This window comes from Melitaea cinxia, chromosome 8 (genome assembly GCF_905220565.1).
Source record: "Melitaea cinxia chromosome 8, ilMelCinx1.1, whole genome shotgun sequence".
In the NCBI taxonomy this organism is placed as follows: domain Eukaryota; kingdom Metazoa; phylum Arthropoda; class Insecta; order Lepidoptera; family Nymphalidae; genus Melitaea; species Melitaea cinxia.
The window spans coordinates 8637707-8658065 of NC_059401.1; the positions used below are offsets into that span (position 1 = coordinate 8637707).

The 20359-nt window shown below is 38.0% G+C and overlaps 1 protein-coding gene across 1 annotated transcript in view; it reads right to left on the minus strand.

The window, feature by feature from the left end:
* LOC123655859 (WD repeat and FYVE domain-containing protein 3) overlaps positions 1 to 20359 on the minus strand; it is a 43154-nt gene that overhangs the window by 15470 nt on the left and 7325 nt on the right. Inside the window, exons 13-37 of the mRNA XM_045591607.1 lie at positions 19620 to 19662; positions 19040 to 19194; positions 18629 to 18850; positions 18077 to 18226; positions 17552 to 17721; positions 16660 to 17034; positions 14577 to 14861; positions 13781 to 14361; positions 11647 to 11796; positions 10291 to 10585; positions 9251 to 9371; positions 8511 to 8686; positions 7574 to 7657; positions 6188 to 6397; positions 5602 to 5780; positions 5116 to 5294; positions 4057 to 4259; positions 2683 to 2867; positions 1989 to 2247; positions 1272 to 1431; positions 1107 to 1199; positions 836 to 933; positions 521 to 750; positions 258 to 363; positions 31 to 180 (exon numbers count right to left, since the gene is read on the minus strand). Coding sequence (XP_045447563.1) covers positions 31 to 180; positions 258 to 363; positions 521 to 750; positions 836 to 933; positions 1107 to 1199; positions 1272 to 1431; positions 1989 to 2247; positions 2683 to 2867; positions 4057 to 4259; positions 5116 to 5294; positions 5602 to 5780; positions 6188 to 6397; positions 7574 to 7657; positions 8511 to 8686; positions 9251 to 9371; positions 10291 to 10585; positions 11647 to 11796; positions 13781 to 14361; positions 14577 to 14861; positions 16660 to 17034; positions 17552 to 17721; positions 18077 to 18226; positions 18629 to 18850; positions 19040 to 19194; positions 19620 to 19662 — 4859 coding nt within the window. The remainder of the gene's footprint in view (positions 1 to 30; positions 181 to 257; positions 364 to 520; positions 751 to 835; positions 934 to 1106; positions 1200 to 1271; positions 1432 to 1988; positions 2248 to 2682; positions 2868 to 4056; positions 4260 to 5115; positions 5295 to 5601; positions 5781 to 6187; positions 6398 to 7573; positions 7658 to 8510; positions 8687 to 9250; positions 9372 to 10290; positions 10586 to 11646; positions 11797 to 13780; positions 14362 to 14576; positions 14862 to 16659; positions 17035 to 17551; positions 17722 to 18076; positions 18227 to 18628; positions 18851 to 19039; positions 19195 to 19619; positions 19663 to 20359) is intronic.

Genomic DNA, 20359 nt, shown 5'->3' on the forward strand with positions numbered 1-20359 from the left:
GTATAACTTCGTTAATATTAGTTTACATACCAGCCACCGCTGTGTGACAGACGTGTCTCCTATGAGTGTGGCTAGCAGGCCTACCGGTTGCTCTACCGCTACTCCACGTTTCTGTCCGGCAACGGAGCCAGCTGCACTGTCGGACATGCCGGTTGCGAGAGCCGTAAAACGACTGTAAACCTGACATTTAAAATAATATATAATATCTTACAACAATGGTCAAAATTAAGTCAAACCTTCTGACCTAAAATACTTACCTTATTTCGCACTTTTCTCGGAAATGCCAGTAAATAATTTCTACCATCGCTTGAGAAGACCTCCAAGGCTATCGGCTGCAGTAAATATCTCCTTTTATGGACCTCCCTAAAGTACAATATATAATAAGTACAATATACAAAGTAGAAAATAATTTTAGCAAATTATTTACTTTCATAATTATTAATATACAAACTTTAAATTATATCACTTGTTAAAATTAATATAGAAATAAAAGTTTATTATTATAAAAAAAGTACATTACCTTATATCTTCATATAAGAATTTTGAACACTGTCTCTGATTACTCTTCTGTATGCCTTGACTGGGTAGTATGGGATCGTAGTCGTCAGGACAACTGTCCAAGTCGCGAATTTCCCTATTTTTGAGCAGGGTGAAGCCATCTATCACGTAACAGTGTTCACGGCCGAATAATAAGAGTCCCTCAGTAGTGTCAAGGCCTTGGATACGAGCGCAGCGGAACATGTGGGAAATCTATTGACAGCAAATTTTATTTTAACATACCCAGTTTTATTATATAATTATTGTATTTTACCTTTTGTAGCAAGTTTTAAAGTACCTTTTCATGGTGTTCCAATAATCTTAATAACGTTTGATTATCTGGCGGCGGAGGCTGTGGTTCGTCCTCATCTTCTGCATCTGGACCATCTTCATTTGCTGTCGCATGATAACAAATTATTTTCAAGAGTTTAAAATTTATTAAATTATGTTCGATTAAAACTATTTGTTACAATTTTCAATGAGAAACAAGTATTTAGTGTTCAATCTTAAGTTACATTTTACGTATATTTTAGCGTGTTCAGTATGTGATTATTCAATGTTGTTTTTACCTTCGGTTGATTGGTTTGTTCCACGGCTAACAACGCCACTACTAACTAGATCTGATGGTGACCCCTCTTCATTTGCTACATCGAGAGATGAATCTTTATTGCTGTAACATAAATAAACCAATGTTTTTTTTTTTTATTAAAAAAACAATAACTTTTCAAATACGCTATTTATAGTATACCTTGGTATTTCCTCTTCAAACGTTTGAAATTCAGCCGGTTCTAAGCCGTCAGTTTCTCCCACATTGCTCGCCGTGCGCCATTGTTGATATATTCTGTAGTATTCCTTGCTATCTCGACTTTGGGCTACTTTGTACTTTAATTGTCTCTGAAATCATATATTATTTTAAATTTAACAAAAAAATTAATATTAAAATTTTTATTTGGTGGACATTTTTGCATGTAACTTGTATGGTTCTTACGATGTCACAACACGTTATTGCTTTTTTATATCAGTATTGAATAATTCTAGTTAGTAGTAAGTAATTTTATAGCGCGTCTTTTAGTGTGAATTATTATATTTAAATATGTATTCTATACGAATACGTTTTGGTCTACATATTTAGTTAGAACCCCCAACATTACAAAGAGTTTAATACCGCTCCTTCCCCATTAACCATCATTAAATATGAATAAATAGATAAACGCTTCACAATCAACGGTCCCCAGTAGAAGTTCCTCCTGTGTCGGGGATCCGGAAACACAGACAATACACAAGAGCAAACGTCCACACTGCGACAATAATCTAAATGAAAAATACAAGTGTTTGTCACGAGCGGGGGTCGGACCAGCGACTGCGACTGACACAGCCAGGGTTGTGACCGGTGCGCCAACGCGTCGTGTATATAATATTAGCGTGTAATGTGCGTGTAGCTAGTGGCTCACGTTGTCGGCGCGCTCGAGGTGCGGGCGGTGCGGGTAGTGCGTGTAGAAGGCGAGGTTGCGGCGCAGCTGCTTGCGCATGCGGCACGGGCCCTCGGTGCAGTGCAGCGCCCACTTGGCGAGCGGCGGCGCGCGCGGCGGGCCCCACAGGCCGCGCTCGCGCGTCAGCTCGCGCCACGCGCCGCCCCACTCCGCCTGCACGTAGCGCGTCGTGTGCGCCGCCGTCTGCGCGCTCGCCGCCAGCGCCGCGCCCCACGCCTGCCTGCGGACCCGACACACGTTACTGCTGACGTACACCATCATAGCGGCAAACGAATGTACAGTCTAACGATACAACCGTAACGTTTTCATACAACTAGGACGGTAAACAAGCGTATGGTTCACCTGATGGTCAGCGATTACCGTTGCTTATAGACGCTTGCAACACCAAAAGCATCGCAAACGCGTTGCCGACCCTGCCCACTTTCCCCCCAAGGAGCTCTGGTCACCTTACTCACCACTGGAACTCAACACTACTTGAGAATAGTACGTAATAGTATGTAACGATCGTATTACGTATTGATATATATAGTATATATATAGTATCAATAAAACTAATTTATCAAACCTATTTTATTATTATAATGTCATTATTCGAATAGGCTTTAAATACTTTTAATCGTAGCTGTACAATAATGTATTCATTTCCTTAAGTTACCTTACTAGTTGTACATGGTCTTGCATATAAGCGAGAGCGTGCTCCCTCGGCAGGTGAGTCCTTTGCTTAGCGGAGTCTTCTTTCTTCACTTTGGTTCTAGATGCCAGACGTGTTAAACCACCGGTCACTTTTTGAATCTTCGATTGAATTTGGTTATGGAACTCCCACGGAACTCGGTACACCGCCTGTCAAGAGTTTTGTCTTTTTGAAATATTATATATTTATACTCATCTTAAAACAGTTGTAGAATAAATCTAAGATATTCTTAATGCATTATTTAATAGAATACTTCGTTAAAATATTATAATTTACCCCATAATCTTTATTTATTGTTCTATGACAGTTTGTAAATGTCTCACTATTGAGCAAATATTTCCTTTCAAAGATTATTAGTTATAATTATTATTAGTAGATTTGCATATATATGTTTTCCGAATTCTGTAGAGACATGTAGGTTTTTGTCTTGTTCGAAATAAGTTATCATGATTTCTTTTATATCATACTGAACTTTAAGCCAAAGGACGATTACGTTATCGAAAGTTATTTACCACATAAACGAGTATGATTATAAAAGGGACCAACAGAATAAACTATAATACTAGGTTAAGAAAATAGTGATGGTAACAATAGCCATCGCAAGTTGGCTTTTAGGTTTACTAAGCGACCGAGGATTTGAATAGTCTTTCGTTCGCCAGACGGATGTTTTTTTTAAATCGAAAGACAAAGTTTTAGAGTTAGTAAGTAAGGGACTCTTTTTACGCGGAGAAAGAGGCCTAGGTCAGCAGTGGGATGTTACATACTGATGCAGTTCAGTTCAGAATGTTACTATGTGTGGAAGTACTGGTTCCATTAAAAAACAGAACTGTAAATTAATAAAGAAATAAATAAATAAGCGCTTCACACTCAACGGCCCTCACTGGGATTTATTTCTATGTAAGGATCCGGAAACACACAATTCACAAGCACAAATGCCTACAAGATGGCAAACATCTGTATGGCCGATACAAATTCCATATGCTATGCCATGAGCGGGGATGGAACAACAACCGCCAAGGTAACAGCCATATGCCAGTGCTATTGCTGTTGCGCACATGTCTTTAATGACATTGAGATATTTATTTAGTCTCAAAGATTTTTTTAATACAATCAGATCGGCAAACAGGCGTACGGCTCACCTGATGGTTACCAATATTTTTAGCTTATAGACACCTGCAACACAAGAAGCTCTGACCACCTTAGTCGCCACAGGAACATAACTTAGCTCGAGAGCAGTATTATTTAGTTTGATCTCCTGTAAGATAGGGGCTGGTCCAGATATTGAGAAGGACATTTCCCGCTAGATAGCCAGCTTAACGTGTAAGGCGTGCAGCAGACCTTCCGCTCGGTGTCGAGGTAGGCGAGCCACAGGCGCAGCGCGGGCTCGGCCAGCTGCGCGCGCGCGGCGGCCAGGTCGGGCGCGCGCGCGGCGGGCGCGGGCGGCGCCAGCGAGGCGCGGAACACCTCCTCGATGGCCGGCTTCTTGCACGCGTACAGCTCCTCCCACACGCGCCGCGCCGCGCCCGCCATCAGGTTGCGACCTGCGCGTTTGGGACTTGTACGAAATCGTTTTCTTTTCGTATTTTTATTTTATTTTTTTTTATTTTTTAAATATATAGACTAGCGCTTGACTGCGATCTCACCTGAAGGCAAGTGAAGATGCAGCCTAAGGTGGTGCGCGCTTGCCTAGAAGATGCCTATTCACTCTTGATTTAAAGATACCCAAGTTATAGTTCGTTGGAAAAACGGAAGCCGGAAGGGCATTCCAAATTTTTGCGGTGCGTATTAGGAACGAGGAAGCAAATCGTTTAGTGCGAGATCGTGGGATTTCAACCACATAGCGGTGCAGATTCATGCGATGATCTTGTGACGTTTTTGGCTTTCGAAAAACGGAAAATGGACATATTTACGTGTAAAACTGCACACAACAGTATTTCTCGCGCGCACACATTTCATTGTGATCAAAAATATAAACCAGCCCTTTTCTTATACAACTACATCGGCAAACAAGCGTAGGGGTCACCTGATGGTAAGCGATTGCCGTAAGTTATAGACGCTTGCAACACCAGAAGCGACGCAACCGCGTTGCCGACCCTACTCTCAATCCCCCCAGGAGCTCTGGTAACCTTACTCACCAACAGGAACACAACACTTCTCAAAAACAATATAATTTTGCTGTGATCTTCTGTAAGGTCGAGATACTTCCCTAGTAGAACTACTCCAGATTTTGAGCAGGATATTTCCTGCTGTGCCTTGCCTCAATCAATTACATTGTTTAACTTAAAAATTCAACAATGAAATTATTTTTCTTTTTTTGTAAAAATTGCATGTGACATGACAACTCCGATGACTCATAGTAAAAATATTACGTATATTTTAAAAATACTTTATAACTACCTTGATGCGCTGTCAACTTGTCGTCTCTGGATTCCAGATCACCACTAGGATTAACGTGCCAAGTCGTGCGCATATGCGAGTCGAGAGCTATCTTCATGTTAGCACTCAACTGAAGTAAGCAATACGTCAAGCAGCCGATGAATTCCAGTTCATGATTCCCAGCACCAAATATCAGTAACCTAAAAGTAAAAGTTATGCTATCAAGTAGAACATCATAAAGAATAACTTAGTTGTTGTCTTTTGTCTATTGCCGAATCTTTGTCACGTTTTGGTTCAGCTACATTTACATTCACTTCTCAACTTCTATACTTATTATTAGTAGACGAAGTTTGACAACCTGTATTTCCATAATAAAATACTTTATAACGCGAAAAATATTTTTATTGTTCAAATTGAAAAAATAATAACAAATTGTAACACTTTATAAACAAATAAAGAAAAGATGTAATAAAAAAGCGGTAAAAGTAATGAAATATATTCTATTACCTGTTGGTTGTAAGCTTGTGTAAGGCTTCGAGCACAGACATTTGGTCAGCGATAGATTCCGTAGATCGTGACAATAAGAACAATATTGTTCTATTTAAGCAGTGATGTAACCCTTCTAGAGACATAACTGACGACTTCTTCTTGGCCTGCGTTACAAGCTTTACTAGGAAATCGAAGACCTTGAAAAAGAAATATATATACATAATATTATGTGCATACAATATTAATAGCCGCATACCCAAAAAGTAGTAGCTCCTTAACGAATGGACCGATTACGATGCAGTTTTTTTATTTGAAGGGTGACGTTATCGAGATGTTTCTTAGCTACAAATTCTGATCTGGGTCACATGGTTGAAGGTCATTATTTCTTTTTTGTTAGTTGTGGTAGGGATTTCACGAGCCAAATGGGTATTTACTTTACTTTAAAACACAGATGTAAGCTGTGTCCTTACATTTGAAACACTTATTAATACACTACACTATTTAAGTTTTATGTTACTTACAATTCGTATTATATCACCCGCTTGAAGTCGGTTAAAAAAATCTCAGAGTGCAATACGTGAAAACAAGCACAAATTTTATTTACCTCATGTGGGTCTCTAGACAGTTGTCCTTGCCACAACTTATCTACAAGTCGAGCAGCCAAGTAGCAGACATTTGAGATGTTGGACTCGGTACCGAATAGTTCAGTGTTCAATAAATTTTCCATGATTGTTGTCAAAACTTCTGTCTGATACTCAATCTGTTGTTGACTCGTCGAGTTAGCTGGCGACGCGTCGAGAACCAAATCTATCACCTAGAAAGAAGTCTTTTAGTTATATTTATACTTTTTTTTAAATGGATTTAATGTAGAGAAAATATATACAAGAATTAGTTTGTTTGAAACGCAAGGCGTGCGTGTTAGTAGAAATGGTATAGCATACGTATAAGTAGTGGTTATAAAGTTGTGTATGAAGACAGTTCAGTTTTAGTATTGTTATTATTTTACAATGAAGTAGTTTTTCACTATACAATTAATAGCTTTTCATCAATAAAATTATTCCATGCTCTAATATATTAAAAACATTAATGTATACAACTTTACATCGTCTAAAGAGTCATATAAGAGAAACAGTATTTTTTAGATCAAGCTGTTAACACCGCACATGCTTGGTAGTATTTAATTTAAAGTTTTTTATTCTATTGTTTATTTAAAGGCCGTAATTCCATACATTTTAAAATATAACATATATTTAGTTTAAGGTACAAAACATCGCCCTCGTGAGAGTCGGAATGAAAAAGTCTCCCAATCTATCAAGTTGGGAAACTTAACTTGTATGAGAATGCGAGTGACGTCTAGCGTTTGGTCAAATGTTTATGTCATTGATACTATTATAAATTATATGTTGCTAAAACCTTGAAAAATATTTCATACAATATGGATACATCCCAATATCATCACATCATATTATCATCACATCAGCCTTTCGCAGTCTACTACTATAGGCCTATAGGTAGGTTATAGGCCTCCACAAGTTCACGCCAACAATGGCGTGAACTCATGTGTTTTGCCCATAGTCACCACGCTGGGCAGGCGGCTTGGTAACCGCAGGGCTGGCTTTGTCGCACCGAAGACGCTGCTGCCCGTCTTCGGCCTATGTATTTCAAAACCAGCAGTTGGATGGTTATCCCGCCATCGATCGGCTTTTTAAATTCCAAGGTAGTAGTGGAACTGTGTTATCTCTTACTCGCCTCTTACGACACCCACGAGAAGAGATGGGGTGGATATATTCTTTAATACCGTAACCACACAGCAAACACATCATACATAATGTTTATATTTGAGTTAATTTTTTTAGATGTTGCCAGAAACCGACACATTCAACTTAAAATACATTAGGCTTTAAACTACTTTGAAGGTAAGCATTAATGAAGCATTAGTGTGGGATAGATTTGTTAGGGTAAAATAATAGTCTTATATCCCCATATTTACGCAATAAAAGTAAGATCTTGGCGGAGCGGAGCAGGGGCTACAGGGCGTACAAAACATGGACGGGGCCACGGGGTCGGGCGCGCTCTAAAACAACATCGCCAACTGTAGCTTGTTAGCTTGTGACTTTTTATTATTAATGTATTAACAATATTATATGTACTTTGATAAATCTATTTACACTGTATAACACAACACTGCTGTAATCTTCAGTTTTTATTATTTTAATTATTATTATTATTATTATTATTATTTTACTATAAATAAGGTAAGTTTTTTCACTGATTATGTATTATGTGTGTGAGTATGAGTTACAATGGGTAGTGAATAGTTACACACCTACAATTGTAATTGTAATACATAAGTTTGTTATACCATTGCTTATATCACAACTTCGGACCACTAATGTTAAAGTAACCATAACATAGGTCACATGTGATGAATATATACAAATTTATTAAAAAATATAAATTTTTCATATAAAAATATAAACGCATGCAACGCTCTCAAAATGTAATTAAAAATGATCTAGCCATTTACATGTTAACAAAGCCCGAGCCCTAATAAAAGTTTCCAAGCCAAATCCTTTACTGATATCGACCATTCTTTACCCTCAGTATCATAATCACGTAATGTACGTAAAATAAAGCCAAATATGATCCTCCATTATAGTATACCGTCTTCTTTTTCTTTTAATTACGTAGGTTTTTTGGTTATATATATTTAATATTTAATTTATATTTAGTATATTTAAGCAGAAAGTTAGTTTTATTAGAACTCACTGACGAGACGGCTCAGATTTTAAAAATTATTTTATAATTAAAAATAAAATGAATCGGAGAAGATTAAATACAACTAGAAAAACTACGTACTACTAAAAAACGTTAATGAGAGTAAATAATGTTCTAATTAAATGTCGGAAGTCGCGCGCAAGCCTCACCGGGGCGGCCTTGGCGGTGGCCGCGAGCGGCAGCGAGTCGAGCACGATGGCGCGCAGGAAGTCCATGACGGCGCGGCGCGCCGCGTGCTGCGTGAGCGCGCGCGCCGCGCCCGCCGCGCCCGCCTCCTCCGCGCCCGGCGTCGACGCGCCCGAGCTGTCGCCGCTCTCGCAGATCGCTGCCCGACCAACTCATATTACTAGTGCTCGCCCGGTGGTCGATTTTCGACCATAATTCATTTCAATTATAAGTTTATACACTATTAAGGTTCTGTTGTCAAAGACTATATATAGTTCTGTAATAATAAACAACAGAGTGTATACTCTATATATGCGTTTGTGTGTATCAAAACATGGTAGTGTGTGTAATGTTATTTTTATTAATTTAATGTATTTTTTTATTCAAAATTAAAAAAAAAATTAACAGTCTGCACTCTTTCTCTTTTAAAACTATAAGTGTGCGAAATTTCATTTTCCCCCGTCCACGCTATTTTCCTAAAACGAGATATAAATTTTTTTCTTCACGTACTAATATATAGATGTTTATACTATTTATTGTATAAAGTGTTCGACTGTTAACTTCAGTCCTTAAAAATGAGTTCCGGGGGAGCGATGTTGGTGTTATATAGTTCTAAATAACAGTGTAATGAGCGTATGATCACAACTATAATTTACAAAAACAAATTAATATAATAAGTTCAAAACAATGTACAGAAAGATATAATTAGATCAGTAATACTTACGCATATGTATATCATCCTTCGTATTTGGAGGAAAGAGAATAGACGCCAATGCAGTTAAAACTTCGGCGCTCATCATTAATGTCACGAAATCCGGTAAAGTGTTGTAGAAGGAAAACAAAACCTAAAATTGAAAAAAAAATACGAATAAGGAACTGAGTAAATAAAGCGCGGAATATTGACAAATAGTAATTATTGCATTGGGCCCAGAAAATTCATCACATCACATCATCACAGCAGCCTTTCGCAGTCCATTACTGGACATAGGCCTCCACAAGTTCACGCCAAAAATGGCGTGAACTCATGTGTTTTGCCCATAGTCACCACGCTGGGCAGGCGGGTTGGTGACCGCAGGGCTGGCTTTGGCAGAAAATTTATGTAATAAAATAAATAAATAAACACCTCAAACTCAATGGACCCCACTAGGATTTACTCCTGTGTCGAGGGTCCAAAAACACAAATATTACATAAGCACAAACGCTCAGACACAGCAGCAATCTGTATAGCCAAATCAAACGTTTGCCATTTGCGGGGATCGAACTCGCGACTGCCAGCGCTACAGTCTCGAGTCAGTGCCGTAATCGTTACGCTACACGTCGTCAAATATCAATCAAGTATTTCGACAAAATGAAAAAAAGGCCCAATAGGGCCGACATAACGTGACCCCGGAGGCAAAGCCCCGGTGATGAAAGCCCGGGTAAAGAGTGTCCAAACAGATTAAAGTTTTGTGTTGTATACCTATAGACATGTTTAAACAGAAACTATCTATACGTGCATTTGTACATTCCACTATGATGATAAACTTGCATTCAAACTACACGTCGTTTTCTTAAAACCAATCGCCGCAAGCAAATATCAACCTTTTTCATACAAACAAGAGGGTAACCTCGAGGCCCGTACCCAGACAGACCCCCAGGCCTGCCAAGAAGAGCCACCACACATACCGAATTTTTATTAACTAACTACACTTTAGTTGGTTGTTTACTAATGCGGTAAAATGACAAAAAATATTACACACCATTTACGAAAACGCGAAATCGAACCTGTATAATAGATATGGGGTGGTCGGCGAGCCAGTCGGGCAACGTATCCGGCTCGGCGTGGACCAACGCTCGCACGGTGGCCAGCAGTATGACCACGGCCTCGGGGCACAGCGACACGCGCGCCGCCACCGCGGCGGAGGGCGTGCGCGACGGCGCCGCGCCGCCCCACGCCGCCGCCCACACGCGCTCCACGGACACGGCGCGCTCGGCGCCCACGTGCTGCATGGGCTGCCCCAGCGCCAGCCCGAACAGCAGGTAGTACAGCTCGGGCACTTGCAGGTGGAACAGCGACAGCCTGCGACACGAGACGTACTTTGTCACGTTCGTCTACGTTCAAGATCGATACGTACAAGAGGTTATCTATAAATTACGTCATGCGAATTTTACGTTTTAGTCGCGTCTCTGTCACCGCTGGTCACATTTTTGAGGCTCCTCCTTCTACCTAGTGTGATGTCACACAAAAAAAAGTTCTAAAATATTTTCAAAATAAAATTTCATCTTCCGACACTTGCACAGGTAGTGTCAATTCTTAACTTCATTTTTTAAGGTCATTGTCAATAGCATGTTATTTAAATATCATGTTTAAATACTGTTAAATACATTATATTTTGAAATATGTTACATAATTTTGGGTCCCTCCCCACCCCTTATTATACAATGTCACATTTCATAGACCTCCTAGCTTCCCCCATTTTGCGTATGACGTAAATTATGAACCAACCTACTAATCTTACAATTTGTTAATATTGAATGAAATATTTTTGACTTTAATGAAAAGATGTACTTAAATTACATCAACCTACACAAACGTGTTGAAAAATCGAATTTTTTATTATTTGATGACGTTTATTACATAAAGTTAACATCATGCATAAGATACACCAAAGTCGTTTCAATATACAAAGAACTGTTTTCGCCACAATGATAATCGTAACAATTGTTATAAAGAAATATTCAACGCATAATTGACGTCACTTTAATTGAGCTATAGTTATAGACTAACTCTGCTCGCGACTGCGTCCGCGTCGAATAGTGAGTGACTTAACATGTTCAACGTGATTCTTTAAATTGGCATAACTTTTTTGTTTATGAACCGATTGACATGAAACAAACACTAAATATAAAGCTAAGCTTGTCACAATATATTAGTAACAATAATATCTAAATCGAACAAGCCGTTTCTGAGGTTAGCGTGCACAAACGCAAAGACAAACAGACAAAAGTTCTGACAATCATTGTTTTGAGTGCTATTTACGTTGATAAGGGTCCCAATGATTATTTTCTCACATATCTTAACCGTACAGATAGCGACCCGTTACATTTTTATAATATGTATAGATGGCGGGCGAGTAGTACCAGGCGAGCAGCGTGAACCCGGAGGTGTAGAGCAGCTGCGTGTGCAGGTGCGAGTGCGAGTGCACGACGGCGGACAGCACCACGCCCGCCTGCTGCGACGCCAGCTCCGTGTGCCTCAGCCAGCCCCCGCTACCCGCGCCCTCTCGAAACCTGCGCACGAATATATGTCTCATTATCATTCTTATCTTATTATCCACCTACCTGCATCAGTGCAGCTCTGATCCTTGCTCCTTCATAAGGGAAAGAGGCCTATGCCCATAAGTGGGATATTATAGGCTGAAGCGTATCATTCTTATCTTATTGAGGTGGAGTACAGCAGGATATATCCCGTTCCAAATCTGAAGCAGACTGTCTGGGAACATACTCGCTTGAGTAGTTGACAGAAGATGGCATCTGAATATTACTGCTCTCAAGTAGTGTTCTGTTCCTGTGGTAAAATGTCCAGAGCTCCTGGGGAGGGTGGGGTAGGATCGTCAACACGCAAACGACGTTTCCAGTATTGCTGGCTTCTACACGCTACGGTAACCACTTACCATCAAATGGGCCTTAAGCTTTAACAAAATTAAGACCTACCTAGACGTATAAAAAATTCACTTTCTTAAGAGCCATTTCACAAAAATCGGTAACAATCCGCGAAATTGTAATATTTTGACGTCGTTAATCTCAGTGTTGGATGCAATAATGTAATTTATATTCTTGAAATATAATAGAGCAACCTTTGTTGTAGTCCATAGTCAGATCAGAATTTTGATTTATATTATGTGTATAAAATTATTAACCTTTTCATCAGCCTCCTCCCTGGGTAAACGGTCGCAATGTATACTTTGAAGTCCTACTTTTCAATAACCTCTACGTTGAAACCATTTTTAAAAAATATCATAATATGTGGAATATAATTTTGTTGTCCACTATCATAGATTTTTATTCCATTTGTATCTCTATTAAACGATAAAAAAAATTTAAATTTACGAATATTTTCCAAATAAGTACAATTTTAAAAGCGATATTTCTCTTAGAAAACTAAGAAATCTTAACGAACTATCTTCATCAAAGTAAACTTACATCATTAAGGAATACAAAAAAAAAATAATTAAAAGATGTAATTATTTTTAATACATTTTATATTAAATAATAAAAAGATAGTATATATTGCCACGCATCAAGCCCGGTAAATCAGTCGAGCGCTAGCGCTCTTAGAGGTAAGGTCCACGCCAAATTCTGCGCAGCCGTCTCTTTCGCTCACACGCGCTAAGCGCCTGTTGTTATAGCGGATAAAACGCATTTGATACTTTCATAATAAAATATAAATAAAATAAACATATTACGAAAATGACTGTAAAATAATATAATGATAATTTCTGTAAACAGATGTATAATTTAATTTTCTTTTCTCACACTATCAATACAAATAGGCATTTCAATCTGTTTGTCTTGTTATTTGTTAATTAATATGTTTGTCGGTGTCGATGTCATTAAATGCTTTTTTATTCATATCGTAAATATTAGATTCATTCGTAAACTGAAAAAACTAAATCAATTTTAAAAAATTGTTTCATAAAATTGATTTTTTTAATTTTATTTTAAATTTATTGACTGTTGTTATATAACATACTTGAAATTTTTAACAAATTAATTATGTAAAAAACATTTTATACCATAGTTATAATTTTTATTATACATCAGAAAATGATCACGATGGTCTTTTGGTTGTCACACTATACGTACTAGCACAAAGATCGCGCGGCTCGTACGACTCGCGCGATGCGACCAAATTTACCTAAACTTGCAGAGCGTAAAATTGTGAAATGGCTCTTAATCAAAAAATTCTTATGTTTGTTCTCAAACAAAGAAAAATCGACTTCAATTTACATCGACGAATACTAGATAAGACCTCATCAACTTAGTTGCAGTTAATTAAATACGCAATTAGGGATAAGTCAAAAACTACTTGTTGGATATCACTCGAATTGAAATGGGACTACAAGAATCATCAAAATTGCGCAACTTCAACCCAGTAAAAAGTTAATATATAAGGTAAAAAGTTAATAAATAAAGTATAAAGTCGAATTGAGAGCCTCCATTTTAAAGTCGGTTTAAAATGTGTCTTAAATATGAATAAGAGAATAGACGTTACCTTTGTAATATAGCTGACTGCTGGCCCTGACCAGAACAGAGCACGACTAATATCTTCAACGCTAACAAAACTGTGCTGGGATGAACATTTTCTTGCATGAAACATAGCAGCCAGTCTGTCCCCAGGACTCGAGATATCTCCTCGCAAACGATTTGGTTTTCAACATTCCTCGTCATTAATAATAGGCAATGTATAAAGTATAAACATTTGTTCCTGAGATTTATAATTTCCCCTTCAGATTCTTTATCAGAATCTCCCTCTTTGACCACTATTCCTTGTTCCGATTGAGAAGGTAGTGGTAGCGTATATGCCAAAAATTGTCCGAGGCAGAGTAAATCGCTCGGTCGCGGCTGACTTCCTAGTAAATTGGCTAATAGTTGAATGAGAACGTTTTTTGTGCTAGGGACCTTTATATCGTTAACAACGTACAGTAGTTTAGGTACTAGTTGCAGTTCCCTCATTGTGCGTAAATTGTGCGTTCTGTGAGCTGTCTCTGTTGCCAGTTCGAATAAATGTTCCAATAAAGACTTTATTAATCCACCGGGCGCATTTAACCATACATCAAGATCGCATATTAAATCCTAAAATCACATATTTGATTACTTATTATAGATTATATGTAGATCTTTTTAGAAATTCAAAACAATATAATCACTCAATTTATGTTTTGGAATACTTAAAAGGACTGTTTCTTTATGTCTGTGTTTTGAACTCCAAAATATAAATGTAATAAAATTATAGAAAAACGTATTTGTCATATAAAAACTAAAAAACATAACTAATTAATTTAATTTACCTGAAAAGCAGTTAAATTCGGAATAGATGAAGTTTCCTTTTGACTGTCTACTGTCCCAACTAGACCAAAAATTAAATGCAATATATGGGAATTCAGTAATGGTTTTTTCTTTTTCAACAGCATCGCTAATGTTTGGTAACCTTTTCTTCGATCCATTTCTGCTTGAGCCGCCTTGTTCGAACGTACTACACATACTAGGGCTTTCACTCCCGCGTATAAACATTCTACGTCTTGTGCCATTGCAATGAGTCCCAGTAATACAGAACATCCACCGACGGTATCTATCTGCAAGAGTAATGTATACTCTGTTTTTTTTCGCTACGGACTAAATTGACACATGCAAATGTCAATTTTCGAAATAATGATACCAGCTTTTAAGTAATAGTACTGTACTACGAAACCGGTTTTATGAATCGTAATTTTTTACTTTGCCCACATAATTTTATTATTATTATTTGACGAATCTTTTAAAAATGATGGTAAAAAAAAAAATATTGTAATTACTCATTATACGGAGTAAATACAACAATTATTTATTTGTTGTTGAAGAATACGCAATAACAAGTTAGAAATTGGCCGATAGACTGTAGCTAATGCCATAAAAAAAGAGAACACGGTGCTATTTTGAATACACGGCATTCGTCCTTCAATCTCTGAAGTGTTCGAATGCGCCCGTTGTCGTATGCGATTTAACGTGTTATTTGTTTCCTTTTCGTTGAGTTTGTTTGTTTTGTTTTTTTTTTATTTCTTAAGTTTTGTTATTTTGTTTGAGCCATATATAATGGACGCTCAGCCTTCAACTTTGTTGCGTAAGCGCGATGAAGAAAACTTTTCGCCAAGAAAAAGGCAAATGCATATATCTATCGCCGAAAGTGAAAAAACATGATAATTAACGCGTACATTTAAGTATACACCGAAAAGAGAACAGAATCTCCAACCTAAACGCTGAAGAAAAACTAATGTGTTTTAAAAACTGCTGAAATTTTAAACATAGCCAGGAGTTCGGTATACAAAGTGCTCAAGGAGAATGAGAATTTGAGCATTCCAAAAGTTGCACATAAGGCAAATTATAAAGAGAAACTGGTACCTCCGGTACCATTGCCACCCTTCGGAACCCCATGGTTATGCAGATATTATGGAGATATCCATGGTTAAAGTTTTGAGATTAGAAGAAGAATTCCGCAGCTTTCACACGTTTATTTCACATTTCACATGTTATTTTCGAACAGGAGTACGTAAAACTGATCTTGACTGCAAGATCAATAAACGATACGAACTGACATAAACGACATACGACCACTTTCAATATTCTATCTATCTCTGAATTTGCTTACTAGAGATATAATTTTGACGTGAGCTCCATAGAAGTTGCGTCAAAAACCTATCACTAAGAGGCGAAACCAGAGATAGATTGACTATTGAAACAGCCGTATAGACAACATAGACTGAGATAGATAGATCTCCATAACCATTGGTTTCCGAACGATGGCAATGTTATCTAGTATAGCTCCCCATCCACCCTCCACCCTCCATTCCTCAAAACCCCATAATTCGATAGTTCTTAATCTGAAAGATAGCCTTAATTTGCATGTGATTACTAAGATTAATAAATAATTAAAAAAATAAGTGTTTCATTTATCATATCTATACATTAGCCATACATGTACATATATAGGTATGCCTATAGGTACATTACGGTTGTCGCCACATTCTAAAGTTTTTAAGACACATTTTTGTAATTATTGCTGAAAAACGATACTAAATTGTAAATTACGTAAAGTTCCGGTAGTGGCATATCACTATTAATGATTCGCAAAAAACTAGCAACACAGCTTATGTCAATTTAGTCCGTAGCGAAAAAAAACAGGCTATAGTTTATCATTAAAACCATTAGATCTACTATTATCTCTAAGTTTGACTATTCCATACAACTTTGTTACTGTTGTAAGTTCCATATACATTTTTAGCGCTATAAATTTTTTAATCTTAATAGAGTAAAAAACACAATGGGATATCTTATTTACGGTTTTAGAAACTTAATTTTGATTTAATGGGTCCTAAAAATAATATTATAGATACTTACCATGATAGCCGCTGGTTTAGGGCTGAACACTCTCACACCCAGGTATCCGACGACCGTGCCACCTAAACATCGCGCCGGACCTACCAGATGTCCCGCGGAATTGTGCAGCACTCGTATAGGTGTCGCATTCTCATGCGATGACATGCCCAATTGTTTTGCTATTGCTTTATTATCGTTTTTGCTGTAAACCTTGCGTATCTTGGCGAGTGTGAGCTGGGAAATCGCACGGGCGTTTATGCCAAAGACAACTTTTTCCTCAGCAATCAAGGGCGTGAGGGGCTCTTGGTTCTGACCGGGCAGTAATGGAGCTTGTAAAGTGCCGACGTAGTGTGGTCCGAGTTGATATATTATTGAAATGGTTTGCGCAGAGAGTACCTTAAATAGAATTAAAGAGAATATTAAAATAAAGAGTTCACCATTACGTATTTAAATCACATACAATACAATAGCGACGCTTTAATTAAATTGTCTATTAATGTATAGATATTATTTGTTAGCTGAGATCGAAATTCTTAATGCAAATGACGAGCTGGCGAACAGAACGGCATATGTGCTAATTTTTTTACGTCAGAATACTTATGGTTTCATAACCGCAAAACCTGATTTCATTTAGGTTTCTTTTTTAATAGAAAATAATTTTAATATTGTTATTAAACATTTAAAGGTGTCCGGTTTTAACAAGATAAACTGCGGTCAAATGCTGACAATTAATTTTAAGCGATGGTAATCATGAAAGATGTTACGGATATAGTTCGTCGATGATACTATAAATCTTAGAATTATTATTTATATCGGCTACTAGACGACCCACACGGCTTCACCCGCACTAAGTACAATAACTAGCAACGATCGGTCTGCCGGCCGCCCGCCAGCTCGCCACGAGCACGCTCACGTCCTCCAGCAGCAGCGCGGGCCCCTGGCGCCACACGAGGCGCGAGTAGCGGCGCCACTGCGGCGGCGTGCCGATGACGCAGTACACGCTGGACGCGCCCGACAGCGTGGCCGCGCCGCCGCCCGGGTTCGCGCTCACGTAGTGCAGCTTGCCCGAGTGCATGTGCTGACCTGCCACCCGCCACGCGACCGTTACTTCTATATAGCGTTTCAGGCGTTCAATAATGAAAGTGGTAAATGGCATCGAGCAGTTTGCTGTACACTAGACTCGAGCGGTATCCCAGTTGAGGTAATTGTTGTCATCGGACAAAACTCTTGTTAGAATGTTCTAATTGATATCAGACAGTCGCAGTTAGATGTCGGGGATAAATGTAGACATATATTTTTGTAGAAATTTATATTCTATAATAACATAATATAAACTTGTCAATACGTAATCATTATAATAATGAAGACCGTCTTGGCACTCTATTACTCGTCCGCTACCTCGTATAGTATGTAGTATTAGAAGACTAGTTTCACGCACCGTCGAGGTAGAGCGAGAAGGAGGAGTTCTTGAGCACGGCGCGGTTGAAGAGCAGCGCCAGGTGGTGCCACTGGCCCTCGTGCTGCAGGTCGGGGCACCACACGCGCGCGCCGCACTCGCCGCCGCCCTCCGGCTCCCACTCGCCCACGTCTGCGCACCACGTCAAATGAATACAATACCTTTACTCAAATAAACTTCAAAAGCACCTTCGTATTGTTATTTTACAAATTAAAATATAAATTGTTGTTAAAAGTAAACCAACGTTTCGAAATGAAGATATTTATTTAATTATTTAAAAGATATGGTTTAATAATGCAGAGAAGAAGCACTCGCTGTAACTATCGCTCCCTAATACCTCGATAATTTTTATACGAATTGGAAGTATCTAGAAGTAAGAAATAGTAGCCAAAAAATAATAACCATTCAAGGTAAGTGGAGTTGCCGATAGCTAGTCGTCGTAAGAAAGTGAATTCCCAACAATTATATTATTTTCTCTCATACCTAAAAAGGTCACCTATAAAAACTAAATATATAGTATTTTTATGCACTTACTGTGTGGAACCAATGTCTCCTGAGTTGATACTATAATAGCCTTATCCCTTGCAGATAAGACAACTGTGAGACATACTAGATGTTCGTCCCGACTATTGTTGATATTTCGAACTAAGGTCAGCAGTCTCACGCAATGCGGGTCGGTGCGTGGATCGGAGTACTTCTCCACGCAAATCCACGTTGAGTACGTCAAACCAGTTTGAGGTGGAAATACTCTATCTCCTGCAAAATTAAAGTATTACAAAATACGGAAAATTATATTAAATACATAAATAACCAATTATGCAGTCGGATACAGCTATATAATATACTAACTTATTTATTTTTAGAAAAAGTATACTTAATTAAAATGTAGTAAGTAAAGTAAGTAAAATAATAAAAGTGATAAGTAATAATATACAATAGTCGTACCTGAGCCAATTCCGCCAAGAGTGGCATTGTCTTGCGTTCCCAGTGCATTCAGATTAGCTGATTGAGGTGCGATGCTCGGTAAATACAAACAACCGAATCCTTCCGCAGACATGTCGAATTCCACGAACGGTGGTTGAGTGCACGAGTTCTGCGATCTAAATAACAAATTCGTATTTAGGTTTTTTAATTCAAAATCATGCCTGTACAGGTGTGTCAGGACTCTTGGTAGAAGGCGTACCTATTTCTCATAATAATACCACAGCCTATGAAACATACAGTCGGCCAACGGACACGTCTAGACAGAGCAATCGTGTGGGGTTTGCGGGGTGAGAAAGGCGCGATAGCGAGCCCTAGCTGCCATACACTCGTTTGGGACAAGTCAGTCGGGGTTGACGCTTTTTAATTTCATTGTTATATAAGTGTTTTGTTTGAGTTGTGCGTATTTATATTTTATAATGGTTCATACTACATTAAAATTTCATCATATCAACACTTAAAGAACATTAATTTTAATACAAAACCATGCGCCTGCTTCCCGTCTGAATTTTTATTAAAATTGTTTCTACGTATCAGAATCTACCTCATCGTCAAACTCAACAATCGCAATCTGCAAACTAGTAAATCTAAATGTCGAAAATATCATTTAGTTTCACATTTGTAGATTTTAAGAGAATCCGTATCAGTAGTTTTTTTTTTTTTTTTTTGGTATCTAGAGAATATTATTAAAAGGACATCTGCTTATAATAATAATTATGGTAATATGGTAATAAGTATGGTAATTTAGGTATTAGTAAGTTATACTAGCCTGTCTAATTTGTATTTTTTTTTTTGTATTTCTTTATAATAAACCTCGTCATATTATGTACTTCAATATTTTTTTCATTTTATTCGTCGTACTCTACACACATAAATACGAATACACAATTGTAGAACGGATGATATAAAATATATATTATATTGCAACAACCCTGCAGCAATGACGAATGTCTACACAAAAGCGGCATTGCGCGTGACTTCAAACGCGTTGGCCCATTGGTTCTTTTTAAGCTGTGATAATACTATTTTAATAAGATGAATTGCTTAAATGCCTGATTACGTTGTATTCTATGAAACCCACTTTACAATATGCAAATCTTGGCGTAAATAATGATGGTAAAGTTATTTGTGTATATGTGAATCACGGTATGAATTCGTGGTCGACTGTAATAAATTCTGTTATAGTTGATGCTAAGTTACCTGTAATCTCGAGGCGTAGTCATGGACACCAGTGTTTTAATCCGAGTGAGAGGAACCGGCCCGCCCGGCTGCCATGGTTGCCCC